General features: G+C 41.1%; 2 protein-coding genes across 5 annotated transcripts in view; one reads left to right on the top strand and one right to left on the bottom strand.

The window, feature by feature from the left end:
* LOC140274859 (palmitoyltransferase ZDHHC3-like) overlaps positions 1 to 25,897 on the bottom strand; it is a 350,244-nt gene that overhangs the window by 61,089 nt on the left and 263,258 nt on the right. The gene's annotated exons all lie outside the window — the stretch shown is intronic.
* The window catches only part of rbms3 (RNA binding motif, single stranded interacting protein), a 282,860-nt gene that overhangs the window by 248,207 nt on the left and 8,756 nt on the right, over positions 1 to 25,897 (top strand). For 3 of the 4 annotated variants that reach the window (XM_072370235.1, XM_072370238.1, XM_072370236.1), the window contains 3 exons: positions 15,972 to 16,082; positions 24,173 to 24,262; positions 25,664 to 25,788. In XM_072370235.1, coding sequence (XP_072226336.1) covers positions 15,972 to 16,082; positions 24,173 to 24,262; positions 25,664 to 25,788 — 326 coding nt within the window. Of the gene's footprint in view, positions 1 to 15,971; positions 16,083 to 24,172; positions 24,263 to 25,663; positions 25,793 to 25,897 lie in introns of those variants that run through there. The other variant, XM_072370237.1, reaches the window with a different exon arrangement.

Genomic DNA, 25,897 nt, shown 5'->3' with positions numbered 1-25,897 from the left:
GTAAATGGATGCCAGTGATGTTTTTTGGAAGTTTTATTTATGAGAGAACCTTCCAGTCGTGGATCACACACATCCCATGCCGGTTTTTGATAATTCCAGTTAGAACTTTATTTCTTTAGCAAGTGCAATTGTTTTTGAGCTTTCCCGACCAGGCTGGAAATGTGAGACAGCCATGACAGGTTCACTATCAGAAAACATCATAAAACGGCCTCAGCTCCACTGATTTTGACAGAAGTAGATATACAGTATTTGTCTCCTGTCTTGTAAAATCAGCTCCTTGGTTATTGTTGACCATGGAGTTATAACCATAAGAGGATACAACATTTTCAGAACATCAAAAAGCCCAGCTTAAAATACCTCAAATTCAATATGCCTTAGGAAAGATTAGAATTTGGTGTGCCAACCCTGATCCTTAATCATGATGGATGTTTGACCTTCTGCCTACCAGAGATTTTAGAGAACAGTCATTTTCTATTAACTTGGACAAACTGGCCTTTAAACTGAGCAGAAGTGAATTATCATTTCTGTTAAAGTTAAAGTCCCACAACATCCCAAATAAATAATCATTTTGAGCTCAACTCTTTTATCGGCTTTGTTCACTGCATGTTTTATGATTATTCCTTATAGATTACAGCAATTTGTATTAATGAGAATTTCTTTTCATTGCTGCTGTCCATTGTCATACAGTGTTTTGGATGTTGTAGTGGGAGAAGTCTCATCATATATATAACTAGGGAAATCCGCCAAACACACAATAACAACCCAGTAATGTCTTTAGCAAATATTGACTTTAAATTTAAGATGAAAAAGCAATAAACTGAGCAAGAGTTTAACTGTCAATATAACAGGAACGGCCCAACTCTTGATATTGTTTTCAAGAACAGTGGAGCAGGAAGGTAGGACCCAGATGCAGAACTTCAAATTCAAAAGGTTTATTACAAAAAAATCTAAATCACAGCAATGCTGGAGAAAAACTAGAAAATGCACAAGGGGAATAACAAAACTAAACTCTGCAAAAACTCGGGAGGAAACTTGGAAACACGGAAAAACTCGAGAATACACAATGTTTACATTACGGGGGTGACGGCAAGAATGACAGTGAGGATCTGACAAAGAGTGAGAGGAAAACAGGAGACTAAATACTGTGGAGAGAATGATTACTGATCTGAGACACCTGAGGAGAATTAAAATCTTTGTGGTGCAGTGTTTGCGTCTGAATAAATGAATCCACTATGTGCAACTGCAGTGAGGACATACACATAAACTCCTCTAACAATCACTGTACGAAATCATTAGGTTGGCCCCTCAATCCACTAATCAGAAGTCTGATTCTCTAAGCCGGTGTGCAGTACCTCCCATAATCTGCAATGCTGAGTTTCAATTTAGATTTTCACAAATTAACCCAGTTCTCCCTTATCTCATTATTTTTCTGGAATTTAGGTAAGCTGCTCAAGTTCTGCAAATTCTGTTCCAGCGGTTAGCTAGTTGTTAGAGACACAGCTAGATGACAGATGGTGTTGGGAGCAGGGTTGGCTTTTGTCTGTCCTAAATGGCATTTAGGACAGACAAAATTATTATAAACTGTCCAACTCCTCAATTTAGAATAGTTCTCAGTCTTTAATACGTTTAAAGCAATCATTTTCGAATGTGTAAAATGTGCTTTACTCTGATTTGAAAGACTCTCCAATCACACACCCCCTTTTTCTTTCTGTCTTTCTCTCTTATTTGTTGACATGTTTTCTCCTTTATCATTTTCACCTTTATCACTGTTTTATCTTGATGATATCTGACTATTTTGTTTCGTCATTGTTTCATCTATTATTCCTTTCATCTCTATATTTGGACATATTTCAAGACATGTTCCAACAACTGTTTTGCATCTGAGGACAGCCGCTTTCTAACGAACGTTTCAATGTAAAACTGACTCTATTTTAGGAATTATCAATAACCAATGAAAATTAGGCTGCTGTGCCACATGCATAAATGTGTGCAGATGTACCACTTTGCGTATTCTTATGTGGATCCTGCTGCTTGAGGTAACCCTGTGAGGTTGCACGTATTTAATAAACCCAGCGGAGAGAGTCCCACAAACTGCTGAAAGCAACAAACGCAACTTCAGCTGCTGTTAACATTTGAGTGAGTCTCATTAATAACCTCTTACAGACAGGTCTGTGTGTTCACCTCTGGCATCTTCAAGGCATAAACTGTGTCTTTTGTGCTCAGAAAGCCTGACATTCAGACTGTTTAATCCATACATCTCTTTTTCATACAGGAAAGGCTTTTAGGCTTCCTCTCTTTCACGCGTTATCTTGCATTAGTTAAGTGTATCACACCACGATAGCAGGCAGTGTTTCTTTTGAGCAGTATAGAAATTCATGTAATTTAAGGTTGTTGTTTTTTTTTGCTTATGTTGTCCCTGGAACCATGATTCATATGAGAAGACTTTATCTTGTGGCACACCTGCACTCCCCTGATATTTTTCAACTTAAGCAACCATTGATGCCACAGGCCACCTCTGAGCTACAGTACTGCGTGAAAATATTTGCCAGATTTGCTTCCCTAATGTTATTACAATAAAGAGCATTAGCAGTTAAGTGAATCGTTTCAAGGTTGAGCTTTTTAATTGATCTCAGCACAGTAAGTGTTCTTGTTTAGTTGCGTAGAGGTTTTAAATCTTTCTGCCAGAGGTCTTAGTGTTTGCTTGAGGCTTTTTGTGGCCCCTGAAGCACTTTTAGTTTATTTTTTTCCTTGTTGTTTTCAATTTATTCACAAAACGCAAGTGGATACTAGTCATGGGCTAATATATTTGATTCTTTACAACCATTTTAGTACAGCTGCTGTAAATACACTTTTCTACTGCTTCCGTTTAAATCTACTAAAATGGGCTTCATTTGAGAAGACACTGGAGTATTGAAGTACTTCACTGTAGTCAGGCTTGTTTTTTCATAGAAGCATACTACACCCCAAAGAAGCATATCATAGTATCATACAGCATATATAATAGGCATTTAAATATTGCTCTGTAGCTATAATTCTAAGTATAGACCAAGTTATTTTCTCATTGGAAAGAAATGACCAATAGTTATTTTCGCTTAAGTTACCTCGATTGAATCACATAGCCACATAATTTAAAGCATGCTTTAAAATTGAAGTTCACTAGTCTGTACTAATGAGCAAATGAATATGCATACAGATTAAATTTACAGGTAGGATTTATGCCCCAAGGTGCAAATATCTTGCCGTCTAGTGTAATACAGTTAAGTTATAGTATTAGGTGTGGTACACACTTTGAACACTGGCTAGAATCATTAAAATGTCACACTTCTAGATTGTTATTCACCGATATTGAATAAAGGGCTCCCAATGAAGCACACTATCATTCAGCGGAGAGCTGAGCCTTGTAAAATAGGATTTCTATCTCCTCTTAGCTGTTGTTGTTGATGCTTTACATGAAAGAGTTATTCTTGCCTCAAGCAGTCGGTGAGCGTCAACAGTATTGTTAGCCTCAGTCATGAAGACAACTGCTTGCGAGTCCCTGCAAGTGAACAAACTGGAAAACACTGGACTCAGCTGATGGTCCTGCACCCCCTCACTGGAGGAGAGCTCAACCAGCCGGGCGGCTCCCCACTGTGCCCATTTACCACTCAGTCCTACCCATCTCACTTCCTCTCCTGCTGTGGGACAGTGAACATGTAATCTGGTCGCAGCAGGCCACCGCGCACACACACGCACACACACCACACCCTGCTGCAGCTGCCCTCAGAGGCACTCAGATTTCCTTCCAGCCATGTGACTTCATTCTTTTCTGTGAGTAACTCAACTCACCTCTCTTTTGTTGCTGTACTTTCCTACCGTTGTAGTCAGGTGTGCACTTTCCTGGTGACACTTGTTTTCTGCTCTATTAAAGCCATCTTACTAACAAGCTGCCTGTGTTTGCTGCTGAAACGGCCTGTTGTGAGAATGAAGTCATTGTTGGTAGACAGCACTGACAAAATCAATGACATGGAACATCTCTACCTCCACATGCGTGCATGCATTCATCTTATGGTCTGAGACTGTTTAGTCGTGTGTTGTTAGTCATTTGGTTAAGAAGATATACACAGCCTCGTCATTTACAGTATGTTTGTGTATATGCTCATGTTTGCCTTCACATGTTTGTGTGCTCTGTTTGTATTCTTTTTTTTTATTGCCATATGTGTGCTCCATACTGGTTATTCCCATCGAGCTTATGTAAAGCCTGATGGCCATCCATCTTCCGGCCCTCTGTTATGAGGCCTCTCTGAGTGCTTGGCACTGGCCACTAACCACCAGCCACATTGTAGTGTGGTCTACATCCCATTATGCCTTCGTGCCAGCAGTAGCCATGTGGCCATGCCTGTCCCCGTGGCCCCGTCCCCATTGTCTTCCAGTGGCTCTGCCTGTCACCAAACGGCTGCTCGGCACAAACCCCAGCTATCGCAGCCATCAGTGGATCATAGCTACCAATCTGTCCCCCTATTATGACCCACGCTCATCTTGACTACCAGCTACATACGCGGCCGACAACCCTTTACACACACACAATCTGCCATCAACTCAGTGAATCACATCAAATTAGCCAAGCATCCTAGCTTCAAATGCTTGGGGGCCCCACTGAAAACATTAAAAACCAATTGATTGCGCTGCAATTTGGCAGCTCCCTCCTCGTGTCGCGTGTTAAACCAATGGAGCGTTCTAGGATAGTGCTCCTGGTGTCTGGGCAATATGGAGGCAGCAGAGCATGGAAGGGGAAGAGGTCACATTTCAGAATAGAATAGATGGACATGTATGTATACCACATGGATGTAAGTGCTCTGAGCAGTTGGTACAATTCCCAGATGGCCACTCTATGTGTTAAAGGTAATTCCCATTTCTCTTTTCTAATATTTCTTTCTTCCTCTTTTGTCTCAATCAAAATATAACATATATTCTGTTGAACTATCCCTTATTTGAGAGAAACTAAACTAAAGACAAACAAGTTCCTTTAAGAAGTAAAACAGTTGAACTATAAAACATTTACAAGAAAACAAACAAGCTGTCATTGAAAAAAATTAAATAAAAACTAGATTAAAGTAAATCAACCAATGGGCAACCAGTCATATTACTTCAGAAGTTTACCAGTAGATATTTTTACAAGCAGAGGTACATGAACAGTTGGATTAAGCTTTTCAGTCACAATTTCTCATGAGTTTCACCACCTGACAAAAGTAAAAGATTGGGGGGATTTTAGTTGTATGAGTATACATTTACACATTGTTTTTCAAAAAGATGCAAAAATATGGAACTTTGGAGTCTCTAAGCTCATCGGAGGCAAGTTGAGTGTATACTGGCAAGACCACATTATCATACTGTGTTCCTAGTCTGACTTGGACATAGTTACATGCATTTAAAAAAATTCTGTTTTGATTGGACTAGTGCAATAGTTTAATTTTTCTAGTGCCATATCAATGTGTGCTTACTGTTTGGCCTTTGTGAACCATGAGTTGCCAGTTTTAATTGACTGTTTTTGTCTGATCGTGGTGCAAGGCCAGTTTATTAATATATTGTACTAATATTCAGTTATATCATGCAACATCGAATTAAAACTGTGGTCAGTAGTACATCTCTGCCTCCAGAAAAATGATCACAGCTCAGTTAAACAAATATGAACTTTTAGTTCACTCCAGATCAACTTGATGCATTATAGACATCCACAGAGAGCCTTCTCAAAGTACCACAAACACAGAAAGCAGAGGTTAAAAAAAATCCATTAACAATAAACCAAACTCAGAAATCATAAATGCACAATATTAAAAGACCAGTGATTTAGAATAGTGCCTCTAAACAGCAAATGCAGCTGATTACCAACAACTGCGTCAGACATGAAATTGTACCCCTGCTGGTTGCTGCTGGCAACAGAAAATTGAACTGAAACCAGCTGTTTGTGGAGTCCATTCATCTCAGAGGTAAAGAGAAATTGTGTGTCCAGCTGTAATAAATGCGCAAGACTGATCATATTCTGGCATCTTTTCAAGCCCACCTGTTGTACAACTTTACATCATTTAAAAAGGACAGGTAGGCCATAAATATTGTCCATCCACTTGAATATATATCAAATTTAAAAAACACAGCAGGCTGAGCTGTTGGAAAACATCTGCAAAGACCAGATTCCACTATAATTGTGCACATACATATTGGATGCAAACTCTGTCCTCTTTTAAAGGTACACCCAATGCTGTTTTTGGTTTCTATATTTTAACAGATTTTACCAAAAATCTCTGTTTATTGTGAGACTGTAGGTCTTTTTACGCTTGTTTAAAGTTGTTTCTGCTTAAAAGCAGGGATCTTTCCAAATCTGTTAAATAGTTATTTGTTGGAAATAATTGATGAACTATTGAATAACAACAAACCAAAGTGCTGATGTTGACACCAGCAGGACTGAAAATTGGTTTATTGCACAGGAACCAGAGAGCACTGCGCCTCGTACTGCTTCAGCAAGACCGTGTGTTCGTATCAGACTAGATTAAGTTTTACAAGTCTCTCGATGTGAAACTGGACTTTATCCACACATCAGCCTGTAATTTGTTGGCAGCGACAAAGAGAGTGAGTAGAGAGCAGTTTTAATAATTTATTCATCGTCAACAAATGAGCAAGATGCACTCAATGTGGGACTTGCTCCTGTTTCTCTTTCCTCGGCTCATTGTTTGTCTTCTCCCTCTCAGATGTGTCCTCTGTTACGCAGTTAGGTGTGGGATGTCAGAGCTGCGTGATCACTTTCCTTTTTTGTTCTCTACTTTGATCAGCAGACCATGGGGAAAGCCAAACTCTTAAAATATAAGACAAATACATATGTGCGATTCACACAGATGCCCAACGACCAAAACACACACATTGTCTGAGTGAAGAAACTCATTCCACACTATAATAAATCTCACTGACGAACAGATCATCAATCACACACAAACTCTCAAATTCACTTCTCACTGCCTCTGAGAGCCGGAGTAACTGCAGTGGCAGCCATGCACAGCATTGCTGTCTTTCCCCATGACTTATCCATCCTCTTTTTTCTGTTTCTCACTTTGAGCTGTATGTGTGTCAAGTGTGCCTTTGCCAGCGTGCACTGGCCCTTACATACTGGAGGTGAGTTATTGAATTCCTCTCTGTTTCACCCCAGCCGGTTCTGTCTGGCACAGGCTTTGAATAGAAGCTCGCTGGGCTTCTTAGAAATGAACCGTAACTATCTGCCCTCATCGGGTTGGGGTGAATCATTCCACTGTGTGATACCCATCTCCCCGTTTGACATTAAAAACGCTCCACGGACTCAGAAGGGGAACATAATGTTGGTCTCATGGATTTGACTGCAGAGGCAGAATTTGAGACAGGTCTATGTACGTCCTTGGTTGCTATCGCAGTCCTCTCTTTTGTCTTTCATTCTTTCCACTCCCGTTTCTCATCCTCACTCCTTGTCTTTCTATACATCTTTTCATTTCTACCTCTGTTTGTCTCTCTCCATCCCTCTATTCTCCCCTCTCTGCTGCCCTTTCAGAATACAGCTGCTGCTGCTGTGCCGGTGCCAGAGCAAAAAAAAAAATCTGCTCGGGGTTAAAGTTTCATACATATAAGAGCGATATTGTTGCAGAGCCATAGGCTGACTGACAGGGAGATTGAACAACTGCATTTTTACCATAAGCTTTTGAATATTACCATGAAAAAAGTAGAGATAGCAGCAAAATTACATTTTGGGACAAAAGCTGATATGCTTTGGCAGACAGATTTTATTAGCTTGCTGTGTTTTTTAACAGAATTTTTATTCTTTCATTATTTCTTAACTATTATGATTATTATTTGCTTTTGTAGATACAGGAAATATTCCAGAGTTCTACAGTGTAAAATGATCCGTATGTCGAGAGAAGACTGTCAGCTTATAATCAAGCACAGTGTGACAATGAAGAGGAACGGACCTCCCACGAAGACGTGACTATTACCGTTCCGTGCTTCATCAAACACCCTTATAGTACACGCATATCTACACATGTACACGCAGCAATTTGTCCAAATACTATGTGGGCAATTTAGTGGTTACTTCAAAATAATAAATCATCATTTAAAAAAAGCAACAGCTTTAACATAAACCCTCTCAGTCATGGCCAAGTTATTCTGTACACCTACTGTAATTTAAAAAAAGCTCAATTGTAACATTAGAAACACTTCTAACTCGATGTGTAGTTCACATTGCATCTTCTTCAATATTATTATTATGGGTTATGGGACAGGCCAATGAATTTATAAATGGAGAGATTTTTTTGCCATTGTCGTTACATTGATGAGGACATATGAATACACAGTAGATAAAATAATTGACAGATTTCAGTCTCACAGTAACGTTTCTCTTTTCCTTACAGATCTTTGTAATGTTTCCACTTAAGATTACCAAAGCCTTTAAAAAAAAAATGGTAACGTAAGCCACTACCTGTATCACTGTCGACGTGGGAGGCATTATTAATTTCGGGTCATTAGTGTAAACTCCTGTATCTCTGCTACCTCAGATGGGTAAAATGAGTTTACTTTCCTGGCTCAGTCTATGCCATGTTATGTCTGAAATACAGGCTGCGTTGTTAGTAATAGGGCAACCCTGGAAGTCTGTTAGCCCCGAGGAGGGATTCATGCTGCAGATTAGAGTGAAAGACTCAGGATGCCGGCTCCCTCTTCTAGGCTTACCTGAACAAAATGGTGCCTGAAGGCATTTGGAAAATTTGGTCAGAGACGAGGTAAGAGAGGGGAGAGTTCTGGGTACCACTGTGAACTTTAATACCGCAGAAACACAGAGCAAGATCAATAAGAACACATGCACTCAAATTCAGATGATGGAAGAATATAGAAATTCAACCTAATATAACAACATTTAATAACAAACAACTGGAAACCCTTTTTTTTCCCTCAAGATTACTTTCACAGTGTATCACATTCAGGTGGACCTGCCTGTAGTCGTCAAGGTCTGGAATCCTGAAATTCTGTATATAGTTACCACTCAATCATCAGCAGATGTTCTTTACACCAGGCTTTCCACACCAAGAGTGACTGGCTGACGAATCTTAGTCTCTCTCCTTCTCTTTATGTGTGTGTCTGTCACCTAAGATGGAGAAATATCTTAGGCTTTGGCTGAATTACCAGAACCCTGCTGTGTCCATGTCACTCTCACACTGACAAAAAAACACGCTACCTTATACACATCAGTGTCAATATCTCAACCACAGAACCTCACATGGAGAACCCAACTGTAAGTGGCGATGCGGAATGTGTTGAATCGGGCCTCTTTCAGGTGAACGACACAAGTGATGCTTTGTTTAAGGGCAAGACTGGCAAACACAGCGTTGGTCATTATTTGACGCTCCTGAGGCTTTTAATGTGTCTCCGTTCTGTCTTTTTCACCCCAGCTTCCACATTTCATCTGATAAAGACCACATTCAGTTTCAAAACTTTTATTCTTGCTTGTTATCAGGCTGGCAGTGATTTTACTTTATTTGGACTGTACACCATGCTGATTTCAGTAATCAGATGTCTGCTTGCAGGCGGTGAAGCATCAGGACCTGCAAGGTGAAGATTAGTTTATAAAATGTCCTTTTATGTCTTTGAGATGTTTTTGCTCAGTTTTAAGACATTACCTGAAGGAAGTGATATATCATCAACATCAATTTGAAGCAACAGTCTGGATAGGTTATAATAATGAACGTTACTGTAGGGATAGTGGATCCATGGAACATAGGGGCTGATTCTTATGATTTTTAATGTCATCATGATTGGATCACTATAATATGAGCAAAATTTATAGGGAGCTTCTACAAAGGCCGTAGAAACCAGGAATTCCCAGATATATCAGCTTAACATCAATATTGGCCGATATTCAGCAAGTTGACAGCAGACTGGAGAACGTCAACCAATGGCGGTGGCCGATATTTATCTGCCGCGTCCTGGTTGTGTCACACTGACTTTGCCCTGAAACTGACATGATTTATTTTTTACATTTAATTTTGTTGGACCCAAAAAAACGTTGTGTTGGAGCATGTCAGCACTAAACAGGGATTCACTTGTGACTGTTTTTAAGGTTAAAATGTATTTTTACACTGAAGGTCTTTTTGTTTGAGGAGTTGTTCAGAGGTTTTTTTTCTACATTATACAACAACATGAACAGATTTGTGCTCATTCAGAGATAGTGTGACATAGTTCATTTTCATAAAGCACCTTTTACTTGTTCATTTCAAAGACTATTGTCTTTTGAATAACTGGCTCATGGACTGCACAAAAAAAGATGGATGTAGCTTCCTGTTTCAGAAACACAATAGGGCAGAAGTGCCTGAGAACTACATTCTATCTAATGGCCAGCAGGTTACTTGGTCTGATTCCAGCAGCCTGGTCGTACTGCTCAGCTAACTGCATCTTGAGTCTATGTAAGTCCAGACCAGAATGTAAATTACTTTAACAGCCTGCTGCATATGGTGGGCATCCTTCAGCCATAATGGATCAGGCAGTAAAAACAGTCGCTATTTGTGTGACATTTATGTATGTTTCACACCTATTTAACAGTTTTTATTTCTGATGAGCAGATGTAAAGACCAGTTAATGAATACCAGCTGATACCGATCAGTGTTTCATCACCAAAGCATTGCTTGTTACTTGTAATGAGTGCTCATCAGAAACACTGCTGATGCTAAGTTGTTTTGTTTTTTTCTCAACATTCTTTATTTACTGTACATTTTCTCAGGTTGTTGAGTGTATAGCATTGTATTTTACAATGGCGGGAGGTGATATAATCTTATCCCAGCTCTACAGCAGAATCAATACCACCTAGAAATCATGTGCATACAATTAGGAGCTCTGTAAACATCATCTCATACATTTGTAACACATATGTCTACAGCATCCATTATCTTGTCTTTCCCCTCCCATACACACAGGACAAATCAAAAACATATATTCTCTATTTGTGTCAATCTTTTTCTCATTTCTTTTGCTTTTTAGCTTGTCAATGGACTGCCAAACAACCAGGCAGACACAAGCGCACACATGAACACACACACTCTCTCACAGACAGTCAGTCTCACAAACACAGAAAATCGAAATCACAAATCGGCTTAACTCTCCCTGACACGTCTGTGAATTAAGTCTTTCCGTTGCTCTCCCATTCCCATTATAAAGGCATTGTCAGAGGCTGAATCAGTAACAGGTAGCCCTCAGCTCCTGCTGCTTCTCTCTCCCTCTTCTCTTTTTCTTCCCTTCCCTCCTTCCTGGCCTTCTCTCTTTCTTCTTCCTGTTTGTCCTGTTTCACTTTCTCTCTATGTCTCTCAGCCTTTGTCTGTAATTCTTCCTCCTCCCTCCCTCTGCCCATCTTTGCTCACACCTATCTTCAACATGACCTCCTTCAGCTTTTTCCTTAATCATCTTTCTCATGTCCTTATGCAGTCTTATGTCTCTCCCCTCGTTTACCCTTTCTCTATTCCTCTACCACAGCCAGAGGTGGAAAGTCCTTGGCGTTTTCCAGTTGATCCATTTTTTTCTCATACACCAACATCTCACAGGAAAACTCTTGGCCACATTTAATTGACAGTTAGAATTTGTAATAACTTTGCTTTCTCAGGTTTTACTACAAAGCATTATTATGAACTAATAAATACTCATTAGTGTGTAAATTATTCAAAGTTATTCTCACATGCATTTAATGGCACAAACATGGATTAGATGATGTAAAGGCTCTGCCAGTCTGTGTATTTAGTTCAATGGTCGTAGACATCTTCTCCACCACAGTCTTCCCCTTTTTCTGTATAGTAGTTGTTTCAATAAAAGTGAAAGTGTCATTCAACATATATTAGTTTCCCACATCCTAATAACAAAGAGCTACAGTAACTTCTGCGACATGGAAACTCTGCCTTCCTGAGGTCCTTTGTGCAGACCAAAAGTGACAGTTGCACAGATTAGGCTCCATAAACCAGAGTTTATTTGTTTTTTGTTGCACTTCAGGGATATTTTATGGCAAAATTGTTTTTACACGTAAAGTTGTTCCACAGTAAGATACCTGGATAAAAGAAAAGAGGAGGAAACATCCTAAAAACATATTTTGGGTTGAGTCGAACATGTTTTAGGATTATTAATCGTTGTCTTTTTTTATCCGTTTAACGTGTGTTAAGCAGAAAAATGTGTTTAAAGATAAGTTATATTCATAAAAACTGATCAAGACCTTTTTTATTAGTCATTTAAGAGTGTTTTTGTAGTTTGAGGTTCATGGTGTTACTAACAAACTGCCCAGTGTGTACAGTGCCTCTTGCCAAATGTCAGCTGGGACAGGCTCCAAGCCCCTGCAGTCCTCTACAGAAAAAAACAGCTGTAATGGTTCAAAGAAAGTTATATTGTTTGGGACTTTCCCAGTTTACCCAGTTTTTACGCAATGTGTGTCACATGGGATGTGTCAACTGTGTCTCTTCACCTTTTTCACTCTTTATTCGGAACATGCTGTATAGTGTTTAGCTAACATTACTTTTGTTAGTTCAGTAGTTATTGGTATTTACTGATACATATACATGGAAAAACTCATTTCTAATCTCTACATTAAAGCAATACCTATGTATGTTTCGGATCCAGAGTTGTAGAATAGCTACGAGCAACAGAGTAACATAAGAAAACTTTTCACAGTCACACTAAGATATCATTGTGATGGTAGCATCTGTCTCTAATGCTACCACCACAATCCAAAATGGTCCAAAATCCCAGTATCTACTTCTGGTTCAATGGAGCCTCTTCACATGAGCAGATCACCCATACAGTGGGCACTGATGCACCCCCATCTAGAACCAGGGAACTGTTTTCTTCATCCCGTTCCCTTTGGATTTCTGACCATTACTGATTACTGCTCACTCCCACAATGTGTGTGTTCTTCTCCTGCCGGCTCCCACGAGATTTGCGTTGGGTCCCACAGGAGCCATTGGAGCCCAGTCCCAGTACAGCCCTCCAATGTGAATCATTTAACAAAAGTGCTATTATTTATAGTCATAAAATGCAGCAGCAAACCAAAAAAATGCACAAAACCATCAGCCTTTACTTTAGTCTACTGACACCCTGACATAGCACTAGTATGAAGCCCCAATTAGAGAGCAATATAGGTTTGGTTAACTCACTTGCAAGTAATGGGGTAAACAAGGGCTAAAATTAAATAAGTATAGCAGATGTTTTTTAGTTTTTTAGAATTTAGTTAATTATTTTATTAATGAACTAAATTCAAAATTCCAACAGTGTAATTAAAACTTTTGGTTTCGACCGTCTGCTCATTAAAACTACCCACTTCTGTAAGATCTGTGTTGAGTCCAGCGAGACCAACAGGATCCTACCCCATGTCATCGCAGATGCTTGCTTTTTCACCTTTTGCTGATAAAAACTTGGATGTCCTTTCTCTTCTATGGCACATAGAACCCATCATTGTTTTGTTTTTTTCTAAAAGCAGCTGAAACGTGGACTCTTCTGATGCCAGAACACTTGTCTGCTGTCTTGTTGTCTGTTTGAGATAACCTCGTTCCTAGAGAACAGCTTTTCTACACAGAGTTGATAAGTGGCTTTCTCTTTGCATAATACAGTTGCAGTTTACATTTCCGGATGCAGACGCAGACTGCGTTTTGTCAATATGATTTTCGCAGGTACTCTCAATCCCATGTGGCCTCATTGATGACAGTAGCATGATAGTTTTTCATGCAGAGCCACCTGAGGGCAGAAAGGTCAGATGCATCTAAAAGTGGTTTTAGGTTTCGCTCTGTAAGAACTGAGGTTTCCCAAAACTCCATGAATCTTTGCACTGTAGACATGAAAAGAAAGAAGTTGAACTGATTTCTGATTTTCTGATTGAGTTTGAGTCACAGCCCATCCTTTCCTTGAAAGACTAAACCTTTGGTGGATCTACTATTTGTATAATCTTCCAGGACATTGTCACTTGGATATTCTATAAATGTTTCTAGCTTTTGGCTCTCTTCCATCTTTTTTGTGTGTTTTGTTGGCATAAAATTCAAGGTTTGTTATAATTCTGTAGTGTAGATGGTCATTGAGAGACCCTGAGAATATTTTCCTTTGTACTGGTGTCTGTTAAATAAAGGTTCAAATTAATTCATGAATAAAAGATTTAGGATTCTGTTGCATTTCAGATAACTCCACAACTTTTCTTGAAATGGGGTTTGTAGAATATAACATTTATTCTGCTGGTTTGCATCTTTTCAGCATGTAGGAATGTCTTCTTTGGAATATTTTTGCTATAACACAGAACTCAGAAAAGCAACACGTTTTTAGGGCAGCACCATCAAAGTTACACACTCAAATTTGGAATGCTCTTTTTGACTGATTCTTGTCACATCTTTGTAATTAAAAATGAATTCCTGTCACAGCTCTAAGGAATCTACCATGGCTAAGAATGGCATTCTCATCACATTCCAGTGAAGTTTGTTTACCAGCATAGAAAAATCTGCCTGCATCAAAGTACTCAATGTTAAACCTGGGGAAACATCTACAGCCTGTGGAGGGCTTTTCAAATCAAAATCAAAGCAATCAAAACATAATCAATTGTTACAAGTTACATTACTTTGGTAAAGTGTTTGAAATGGTTACATTGCCATCTTTCATAGGGTAATTTGTAATCTGTAAACCTTTCTTGAAGAAGCCTTCTCAACATACATAAATTAGGCTAGGTTTGAACATTGTAAGAGCTGATGCAAAGCTAATACTTTCCCCCACTGATAGCAGCATTCCAGCCAGTTTCTTTCTTTTTGAGTGGAATTGTAACTCCAAGAGGAATCATATGAAGCTTGCATATTTAGTTTGAGAGGGAGAGAGAACGAAGAGGAGGTGGAGTAGGGAGGAAAGAGTTAGCTGGCTGTGTTGTGAATGCAGGGTGTAGACAAGCAGAGCGATTCTGACAGGCTGTGTCTGCACAGTTTGTTCTCCAACAGGCCCACACAGAGTCACCAGTGGGGTGCGCACATGCACACACTTGCAAACATGCACTGTTGAGTTGCACGCTCACACACAGACAGAGACCGTCAGTCAAGTTGCACGCAGTGTGTTGCACAGTTAAACGCACACAGGCACACTTACAGTACAGACACGTACACAAAGTGAGAAGCGAGGCGAACAGAGGAAAAGGAGTGGTTTTTAACGCGCTCCTCCCAAGGCTTCAGTGCTGGGGAAATAGAGCTATCATGACAGGAGATGAAAGAGCAACAATGGTTTCATCACTTTCCCTCATGTTTCCCTGCACCATGAAGAAGTGGCTTCTAGCGTTCTCGTCCGCCCGTTAGGGAAAACACGCTGTGCATTACACAAAGAGGGGAGGCTCGAGAGTGAGACACTGAGGTGGGACAGGTAGAAAGCAACCTCTCCCAGCAACCAGTGAACCAGACAAAACCACAGAGTTGATACATCAGCCACAGATATTGATGATTTTGATGGACCGAAGACAGTAGTCTGTATTGATCTCAAAAAGGTCCCTGTGTTCTGTTGCTGTTCATGGACGCTGTTGCTCCTTTATTTCTTCTTTTCTGCCGGAACCCCATTTCTCTCTTCCTTTGTTTTATTATTATGTTTTTGACAATACGTAATTTACCCAAGATTCCTTCTTTCTTTCATCGGGCTTTCTACCATCTTCCTCTCACTACTAGCACGTTCAAAATTGGATAATCAGTTCACATCTGTCTTTATGCATTATCATTTATTGTTCCACTGATACGCTACAAAATAATACCCTCTTTAAAACATTTTCATATATTAGATATAGACAGCATGGAAACTAGCAACCACTTTGTGGAAGTTAAGAGTCAGATGATTAGAATTATAACTCAAGGAAGGATTACATGAAGGTCACAAATTAAATTAGAGAGGACTATGCACAATCTGCTTAATTTCTTCTGCTCCCTCCTTTATCTCATCTTGTTCTTATCTTCCTCTTCCTCCAGGGTGCAGTGATCACGCCAGCCATGGACCACACTATGTCCATGCAGCCTGCCAGCATGATGGGCCCTCTCACCCAACAGATGAACCATCTGTCCCTGGGCACTACAGGAAGTGTGAGTACTCCTCACTGTGCTTCAATGAATCCCACACAAAGTCTAGCACAAGCCACGTTGTAGTTGCCACAATCATCACAACAGAACTTCTAAGCTGACAAAAAAGAAATGCTTTTTCACTCTGATATACAAGTGCAACCTCAGTTATTTCCATATTGCAGTGTTAAGATTTATGAACAGCAGATTATTTGGTGGATTTTTCTTTTGGGGTTTGCCTTTGACACAAAGAGATGGACAAACTACTCACAGCTTCACCCGTTTCATCCTCTTCTACATATTTATTTCTCCTAAAACAGCCACAATCAAACTGAAAGGCTGATTTCCATTTCTATCAATCCCCTCTGACACAGTTACAGACTGAGCCCCATGTTGTCTTGGTGTGCCATTGACGTGTAAGTGTGTGTGATGGAGAAAAAAAGCCCTGCATAGCCTATCAGACTTTATAGACTAAGAAATGCTGTATACCTGTGAGTGAATAGGTGAAATGTTTAAAAGAGCTTTGAGGGGTCAAAAATGATAGAAAAGTTGTATATTTATTTAGTCCAATTACAATTTTTACTGCTGCAATCTACTACTACAATCAGTTCAGTGGGTTGCTATTGGCGTGCTAGCTGCAAGCCGAGGACTGCTAAAGCCCTGAGCCATCAATTATATGCAATTAACAAAAAGCATGTTGACTAAAACAAATTTTATGGATTAAGAAAATTCCCTGTGTTGGTTCCAAATGAACTACGTTGTGCTGTTTACAATATATTTAGGCTCAATTTTAATCAGCAGCACCCACAACAAGCACCCCTTGGCTTTTTTTTAAAAAGAACGAAAAGATTGTTTCTGCCCTGGTTCTTTTGAATTTTCACTGAGGCCTACGGTACAGGGTAAATTAGGCAAATTGAGCCTGTTAAAGTCGGAAACATCTCTCCTTGCTGCAGTTTCGGGGCTGCTACGCTGGTCACAGCAGCCTGTGCAGACAGTCAAACCAGGAAGTACGCTTCAGCTGTGAAATCAGTTGATGTTACACATTTTTACAGGGTGTGGGTGTATTTTTTGCGTGTTAAACAAAGCCACTGTAAAGCAATCAGAGATTACTATTTCGTTGCTGTAAATCATTGCTTTGTTGTCATGATCATCGCTCTCTGCCTCCCTGTTATTATGTTTGAATGCAGAAAAATGAATAGCATGAATGGCTGAGTTTAAGTGCTTTGTTTACAAACAGTAACAACTTCCTGCTGTGAAACTTAAAGTTAGGTGAGCTGACTGAGACACAACGGCAGAAAAGGGATGCTGGGAATAATCGACCTATGTGCCCAACCCTTAAAGGTTTCAGGAAATCTCAAAAATAGAATCTCTCCCTGTGAACTCTGTTTAACCCCTGGGTCCTGCTGTGGAAATGGAGGGGGTTAAGGAAAGAACCCCACAAAAGCTCTTAGTTCCTGAAAAATAGATTCCTGCAGGAAAATAGCAGCTTATCTAGTCTGTGACTCTAACCTCATTGGACAAGGATTTCCTCTCCACACAAAACCCAGTTTAATCCGAGCAAGTTGCCCACTTTTTAAAACAATACGTTCCTGTATGTATGTGAGTTTGTACTCTTCGTCTCATGTTCACCTCCTGCAACAAACACAGCTTGAGGCCAATGGGTATTGCACATACATACAATCTAATGTAAGGTATCAATTTTAATCATAACAACAATATACCTAGAATTTAAAATTTACTTATTTTCCTGGGGATTAAAGATATATGTACAAAATTGCATTCACATAGGTGTGTAGACTAAGCCTTTACTGTATCCCTAGTACCTAAAAATGAAACCTGTACATTGTAGCCAGTTCTACTTTAAATGTATTTGAGGCCAGTTGCTTGGTGTTTTTCCTTGTTATGATCCCACTGCAGAAATGCAAAACATCTTGAAGCCTACTCTTAAGATGAGAATCTGAAGAACTGAATGTTAGACAAAGCTAATGTGTGTCCATTGAACTGTTGCTATCATGTTAGCAATGCTAATTTGGAGGCTTATTATCTTTGGGGCCATCGTTCATTTAGGGCATTTAGAGCAAGAAATAGACTTTTAATTTACTTACAAAAGAGCCAAACTACTCAGACTGTCGCCACATGTGCTTAGAAATGAACAGCCGTATCATTTGTTTTACGCACTGCATGCTTTCACCGGCAAATAGTGAAAGAGCATATTTCCTCCCTGATCTTCCACATTAAACAGATTTCCTGTGAAGCTTAACAGTGTGACAGGCCCCTCTGTTCTCCACCTTCTTTACTTTCACCCTCTAATTTCTGTTTCTTTCTCACCCTCTCCCTTACAGCCACTCTCTAAACCACAGATCAAATCTATCACTACATCAGTTTTCCTTATTCTACACACTCACTCGCTGTACAGTCGCTGCCCCAAACCATGAACCCCCCCCCGGTTTCAGGATCAAGTCGACTTAGAGGTGTCACACAGTTCTGAAGCTTGACTTCCTGCCCTAACTCTGCTGCCCGGGGGCAGTCAAGCAGACAGCTTTGCTCTGGCACTATGTTTGATCTCTGTGTGTGTGTGTGTTTGTGTATGACTGAAACAGTACTTTATTGTACAGTTACCCATGTGTTTCCAGGTGAGCTGTCAGCGACTGTGACGCCACGTTGGCTCTGTTAGGACTGCCCCCTCCTTAATCTGCCACAGCTGTGCTAACAGTCAGGATTATAGACAGGCTAATCTGTGATGATGGTTTCTGATGTTTGATGGGTTGTATTATAGGAGAAAGTGGGTTAAGGCCTTTTTCCCTTTCTGCCTGCTTAGCTTTCCTGAGGCGATGTGCTGTGTAGCATAACTTCTTTATGGCTGAGCTACTCACACAGCATGCCACACTTGATCACCAATGGGAATTGAGACACGTTTCCTGTAAATTTGATTCTTACGCCAGATGTGAAAGCCCTTTCATTCAGCCTGATTGGAAAAGCCTGTTAGGAACCAAGGTCTGTAACTATCCATGTAGTAAACTGGACTTGACACCGCATACTCTTCAAGCACATTCCTGGAGTGTACACGCATGTGGTGAGGCTGTTTTGACTTCCTCGACTGGTCACATGACTTCATCTTCGCCACAGAAGAGCACCTGCAGTGAGCGGCATCTCCAGAGTCAACAACTTATCCCAACAGCCTCTGGCCGCTGAAGGAGAAGCCACACCTCAGAATACTCTTGGCTGTTCCAGGGTTCGCTGTGGCTGTTTGTGTATGGCTGTGGCTTCCTTCTTCCCTCCAAAAAAAGAACCAAATGTTCCCTGTCCGCCCAAAGCTGTGACACTGGTGTAGTGACCATAGCTTTCCGAGAACGCCGTGTTATTTTGCAGTGTGGATCAGCATGGAGGGTTAGGCCTTAAAAAGGAGGGGCAAGAAAGCATGGATCGCTGCCGCCTCATGGTCACTGCTTTGGAATTTAGCTGCTTCTCCAGAAATGTTCTGTTTTCAATTCACCCAGTTGAGTTTAGAGTCTGTTTAGCTGGTATTACAGAATGCTAAAGAACCTCAGGCTTACTGTTTATGGATGGCACACATAAACATGCCATCCCTGCTCCTCACTGATTTATGTTGCCATGTTTGGTGCATATTGCTCAGTTACTGATTTATTCACCCTCTTTGAGCTCTTACAGTTAAACCAGAGTCTATCGGTCCCGCCGCATGTGCCTGTTTGTTGCTGTGCATGTGTGGAAGTGCTGTAACAAAAGTAGAATTTCTGCCCATATGACTGTTTGCACACTTGTTAGTGACTGCGTTTGCGTGTGAGTGGCATTATGGTTGACATGACAAGAGGTGACCTTCCCTCGATGCTCTCCATCCTATTCCTGTCATGACATGAACCCAAGTCTCTGTTGTCATGGTGACAATGGTGACTGACAGGTTCTGTGTCCCTGGTAGACAGATTTGTATGAAGCACTTTCTTCTATTATCTGAGATGTTCCCCTTGGTCTTCTATGGGAACTGTAAGGACAGTATGTTATTTTACATTTCCAATGATGTGTATTGCTATATTTAACCTTTATCCATACACAGAAAGTTGACTAAGCATACACTTTCTCCTCCATCTTCACATTCAAACGGTAACACATGTGGACATTGGGGTAATTCCCAGCACTACTGAGTGGTTTGCAAGGCCTTTAAGGCAAATGTAAAGGGAGGAACAATGCTTTCATGGCATTTTAAAAACTTTACAGAACATTTTGACTGTGTTTAAGGATTGTCAGGTATGGATAACAAAGAAAAATGGCAGTGAAAATCTTTACAAAAAGGATAGAAATTTAAGATTTCTAGAACAGAGCACTGTTACAAAACAGCAGTATTAAAGATAGAAAGTTCTTCTCAGACTCTTTAACAATATAGACAGCTCATTCACATTTAGACAATATTTTTCTGAAAATTACAGTATTAAAAATAATTTTTCCATGCTGACCATAATCCTGAGCTACATTGTCCAAATCAGCTTGAGCATATACAGATATATATTATGCTTAAATTTTGAATGGAAAAGGCTCATTTTACCTTTGGATTAGTTGAAACTGTAATCTTCATGTGCTTGTGCATGTGTTTTTCAGTGGTTACCACAGTTTCTTCCCTTACATTATGGTTATGTATACAAGAGTCTCCATAATGTCCTGAAAGCACACAGCCCATATAGATTTATATTCATGGTATTTTGTGTGAAGCATTTTATGTCTGGAAATAATTTCTCTTAGTTCCACACGGCTTACTGGAAAAATAGAATTTTTTAACATGTTGATATTGTAACCACGTTTTAGCTGGTTGAAAAGAGGGAAAAAAGAGTTGTCATCCAGTTTTCAACAACAAATACAGGAGATAATGAAATTACTGTCAAGTTTATATTCAGCCAGGTGTGCATCTGTGTGGGCTCGTATATCAACTAGTCCTTTGCTCCACTGGTAGAATAAACCTTTGAAACTAAATGTATACAATTAGCAAGCTGCTATTTGCTTCCATGTATTTACAAGTTTCCTGTAAAAACAGAAGCTACGGACTCCACTGGCTCGTAGCTCATGGGTCAGTAACTTGCAGGATCTGAAGTCAGGGGGTCGGGAAGATAAAAATTCAGGAGGGTACTTCATGGAACTCAAACTTCACTCACACCCCAGAGAGCAGGATGTGTCGGTATGTTTTGTAAATTGAACATTGAAATACCAATGTCTTTTTTTCATTTTTAGGTCAACCAGGTAACATATAGCTCAAGTCAATATTAAAGCAGAAAAATGAAGTCCAGAAAAAGGCCTGCTGCAAAAAGCATGTCTGAAAAAATGTATGAATCACCAAGGGCAAATATATGAGGAGCTTTTCATAGTGAAGTGGTCGAGCACTGTAATTCACTCCAATAGTTACCATAGTGTTGGACACCCACAGCAAGGATCGATAGTCACCAGAGCCCATCCCCCACACTGCACTTCCATTAATAACCTACACTGAGTAAATGGATGTTCTTGCCTTGACCAACTGTGATCCTTCACCTTGCAGATGATACAACAGAACAGCATGTCATCACTGATAAGATAGATACAAGTGGAGACCGAGTGACAAGCCGAGAAGCGAAGGATTTATTTAGATATTTAGACATGCTGCTGTGCCACACCTCACCGCTGCCGCAACTACAATTTATAGAGAAATTCTGTTGATGTGGAGAACTCAATGCAGAGCCCAAACTGTCCATTCCTTTTTGTAGCCACCAAACATAAATTGTCTTATAAGTCATTGTGGCGCAGAGGCCCAAACCACTGTGGTACCTGAGTATTTCTGCCTATGCTATGGATTTTAATCTTGGCATTGCTGCATTGCGGTCTGAATTTATACTGTAGTCATAGGTGTATGTCACTGAGAGTGATGGCAGAGAAGAGACTTGAGGAGTCTACTCACACCAGCCTCGTTAAGGAACTATTCAGGCCTCCCGTTCATCAAACATACAAACACGCCATCTGCTTCAGGCAGAGGTGTGTGTGTGTGTGTGTGTGTGTGTGTTGGGGGGGGCATGTGGGTGTGTGTGTGCATGAGCACAGATGTATATGTGTGGCTGTGAGATGAAAACACCATTTATGGCCAATTAAGGGTGCTTTATATTACCCAAACTTGTCCCCTGACTATGGACAGGGAAGTATTAAAGAAGCTCAAATTGGACAAAAAACATCTTTATCACCATAGCAACCCAGTTCACCGTTCCCGGCCTTGACATTCGCCTCTCTTGCCACAGAGGCAATTGCAGAAATATGCCTTGCTCAACCTGCCATATTAAATAGGTTAACTAATGGTCGTGATAGGAGAAAAAAACTATCTTATTAAATTTTCGTGTTAAACCTGATTTAAATTCCTTTTGCAGTTCTGCAGAGAAATAAAACATTTCAAACGGACGCTCTCCTCATGACAGGGAGATTGTGATATTGGCTAATTATCTCTTACTTTCCTTCATTTGCTTTCATGTGGCCCTCACAGGTGAGTTGGCTGAATAAGTTAATGGGGAGGAGAGGCAAACGCCTTAAGTCCTGAGGAAAATTTGTATGCATGGTTTCAGTTCACCAGGGAGAAGGTCACTTCAGCAATCTGATAGGCCCTTTTAGAAGATAGCAGGTTGAAAGAGACAGAGTAAGAAAGAGAGTGACAGGAAGGTGAGAGGGAAGAAGGGATGACACAGAGGGGTAATGTGGTAATGTGTCAGGAGGTCTGGATATGCTGCCTCACCCTGTCCTGAGTGTGACAGCCTGGAGGTGTGATAACCTTAAATTCACATACAGAGACCCACACGGTCATACGTGCATGCAAGCACACACTAACATCCATCCCAGGGCATCTTCCTGGCTCTGTGTAGCAACGGTGGGGGAGTTAATCACCCATGTCCATGGCCTTTAGCTGCTCTCATTAGCGGTGAGCGGTGGAGCCGTACCCGATCCATTAGCAACGCTGCCGGTAATGACACTTCACCAGCACCGCCGGGCCTGTAGCCAAGGAAGGCTTTTCAGCCCGGTATAGCCCCTCCAGTACTGCCTCCTACTACACACTGCAACCACACTCTTTACCACTGGCAGGCGGACTGACAGGCAAAGGAAAAAATAAAGCCAGAGAAAGAGATTGTACTTCCCTTTTTCCTCGGTCCGGAAGGCAGCAGGAAGGCGAGGGGAGGCAGCCTGTTGGCTTTTATCTGGGATCACATCCGTTGGCGCTGTACTGTAACATTACCATTTCAAGCCTCTTTGTCTTTGTCCATCTCTTTCTCACACACAGAGGCACAGGAATGTGATGTATGTATCCCACACAGGGTTGTGCAGAAGAAGCCATACGTATATGAGCACAGTTGGACAGACACGTTGTGAAAACTCATCTTTTATGCACAGGCATGTGCTAATTAAAATCAAGCACACACAGTGGCAAATCAGGCTGACACTGATGTGCAGCATACAGCATACACAGCAAGTTACAGAACAAGCCTCACACAAAGTGCGTGTCCTCATTCATACTGCATGTGAAAGCCCCCTGGCTGTCGTGTAACCAAACCTGTGTCACATCTGTAAAATACCCATCACAGAGCAAGCTAGCACCCAGTTAAAAGCCAGGGCTGGCATGACTAAAGGAATATAGGCCACAGGCGACAGACCTACTGCTTTTTCCTCTCCTCCCTCACTCCCCTTCACACACAGTTGTTTCCCTTTAGACTATTTTTTTATTTTCTTTTTAATCTTTTCAGCTGTGGCCCTGTGCATTTGTTCGCCTGTGAAGTCTTGGTGGGACAGCGGGACATCTCCTCTTCCTCCTTTTCCTCTGTCTCCCTTACATGCGCCAATCTGATATGCTCTTCTTTTCTGAGCGTGCACATGTATTCTTTTAGCGCCCTCCAAAGGATACTCTGGGAACGGCAATCTTCCCTATTAGTAGTTAGGGGAATAATTACACTGAATGAGTGTTCCAGGGAATTATGATCCGTGTTTGATGTCTGAAAAGTATTTCTTGTCTAATATGAGATTGGGATTTGTAATTCTAATGAGTGTTGCAGGAATTTTGCATGTGCAAGGATGTTGCTTGATTGTAAGTGTGTCCTTTGTGTATGTTTCAGTACATGACTGCTGCAGCTGCCGCGGCGCCTATGCAAGGGACCTACATTCCCCAGTACACTCCTGTGCCTCCAACAGCCGTCCCTGTCGAAGTAAGACCCACGTACAAACACGCAGCAGTCATCATGATTAAAAAGAGATCGGTCGATATTCATCTGCGGGGGTGGTATCATTCCTACTAACAGCCCTCCAACTTTCATCCACAAACAGATTTCAAAACCTGCTCACCACCCTATAGACTCAAACAGTAATTAAATTGACAGAGTGCATTTGAAGCGTGCTGAAAATTGTCTTATTCCCTCTAAACAAATTGCCTGTGCACTACTGGCAAATAACAAGGATGAAAATTGCAAGCAAAGCAGGATGAGTCAGAAGTTTTATAGTATTTGGGAAAGACATTTCAAGTTCAGCACAGACTTTTTCACTTTCTCGGCGGCTGTCTGAGCACCTGGCAGATTCGGGCAGTCCAGGCTTAGAAATGATGAACGTTGAAAGCGGCAAGTAGGAAGGCAGGCAGGCAGGCAGGCGAGCAGGCCGGCGAGGAGAGCTGGCCAGCTGTCTGGTGGCTGACAGCGTGCTCATATTCAGATGGACTATCAGTCGTGTATCAGATGACAGGAGCTGAAGTGAGACACAGTGCCAGCAGCGCTGTCTCTCCCCCGCCGCAGCTGGTTCGGGCCGGTAGGTAGCTGGAACACATGCATCCGTCAGCCACAGAGTGCTGGTTAGCCCGCCAGCCTTGGACAATGACAGTTTCCCCTGACAGACCCATTAGTCGTTTATTCCCTTCCTGTGTCTGCCTCTTTGACTCCCCCTCCTCAGAAAGTTGCTGTCTTCCCCATGAGGGAGTGGGATGGAGAAGAGAGATGTAGTTGTAGAGTAGCCCACGGCGCCGTCTACTTATTTCATCCTCGCCGCGGTCCTCTCAGTGCCAACGCCGGCAGTGGGGTGTACATCACCGTATCAGACAGTGTCTTGAGGGCTGATGTATGGACAGGACGTTGTATCCTTGAGAGCTTGTTAAAGGTGATTGAGATGAGTCAGTGATGGGGGCAATAAGTAATTCTAGACACATATAAAGGCTAAGAGGTTGTTGTGATGGATTCAGTACACAAAGCAGTCCATTAAGAAGTTTTTTACCTCAAACACAGGTTGGTCCCATGCAAAAAAATGTCTCTGTGCAGCAAGAAAAGCAGATAGCAGAAGCTATTTGTCTTTAGTGTCTGTTTGGTCATTTATTTACTTTTTTTTCCTTCTCCCTTGATTTCAAGAAATAATATCCAACCAAACAATCTTTTTACAGATAGAGTAAAAGGTCAAAGCTCAGGAAGAGCTGCAGAGGAGGCACCTTCCCTCCCTCCAAAACAGACAGACTGGCATGCAGTGCCACAGATGTAAACACAGAATAGACAGAGGTAGAAGTTTACTAGATACACTCGCACAGTGTTCTTGTCCCAAACCCACACATTTCCTCCCTTGTGTGTCCCCTCCAGGGAGTGGTGACAGACGCCTCACCCCAGACAGTGGCTCCTTCATCACAGGAGGTGGCTGGCCAGCAGCAACAGATCCAGGTGGACAGTGCTGCCGACCATGTTCCTGCTTACTCATACCAGTCCAAGTAAGTCCAGCAGCAGAAAGGAAGACAGATTCTGTTGGCCTTTCAATGTGTCAAATTTCCCCTTACAGGCATTTTTTATTTTTCATTTATAATATTAATGTTTTTGAGA

This window comes from Leuresthes tenuis, unplaced genomic scaffold (genome assembly GCF_036924035.1).
Source record: "Leuresthes tenuis unplaced genomic scaffold, fLeuTen1.0.hap1 SCAF_18, whole genome shotgun sequence".
NCBI lineage: Eukaryota > Metazoa > Chordata > Actinopteri > Atheriniformes > Atherinopsidae > Leuresthes > Leuresthes tenuis.
Note: the sequence above shows the minus strand (reverse complement) of the source record. Positions and strands in the feature narration are given on the sequence as shown.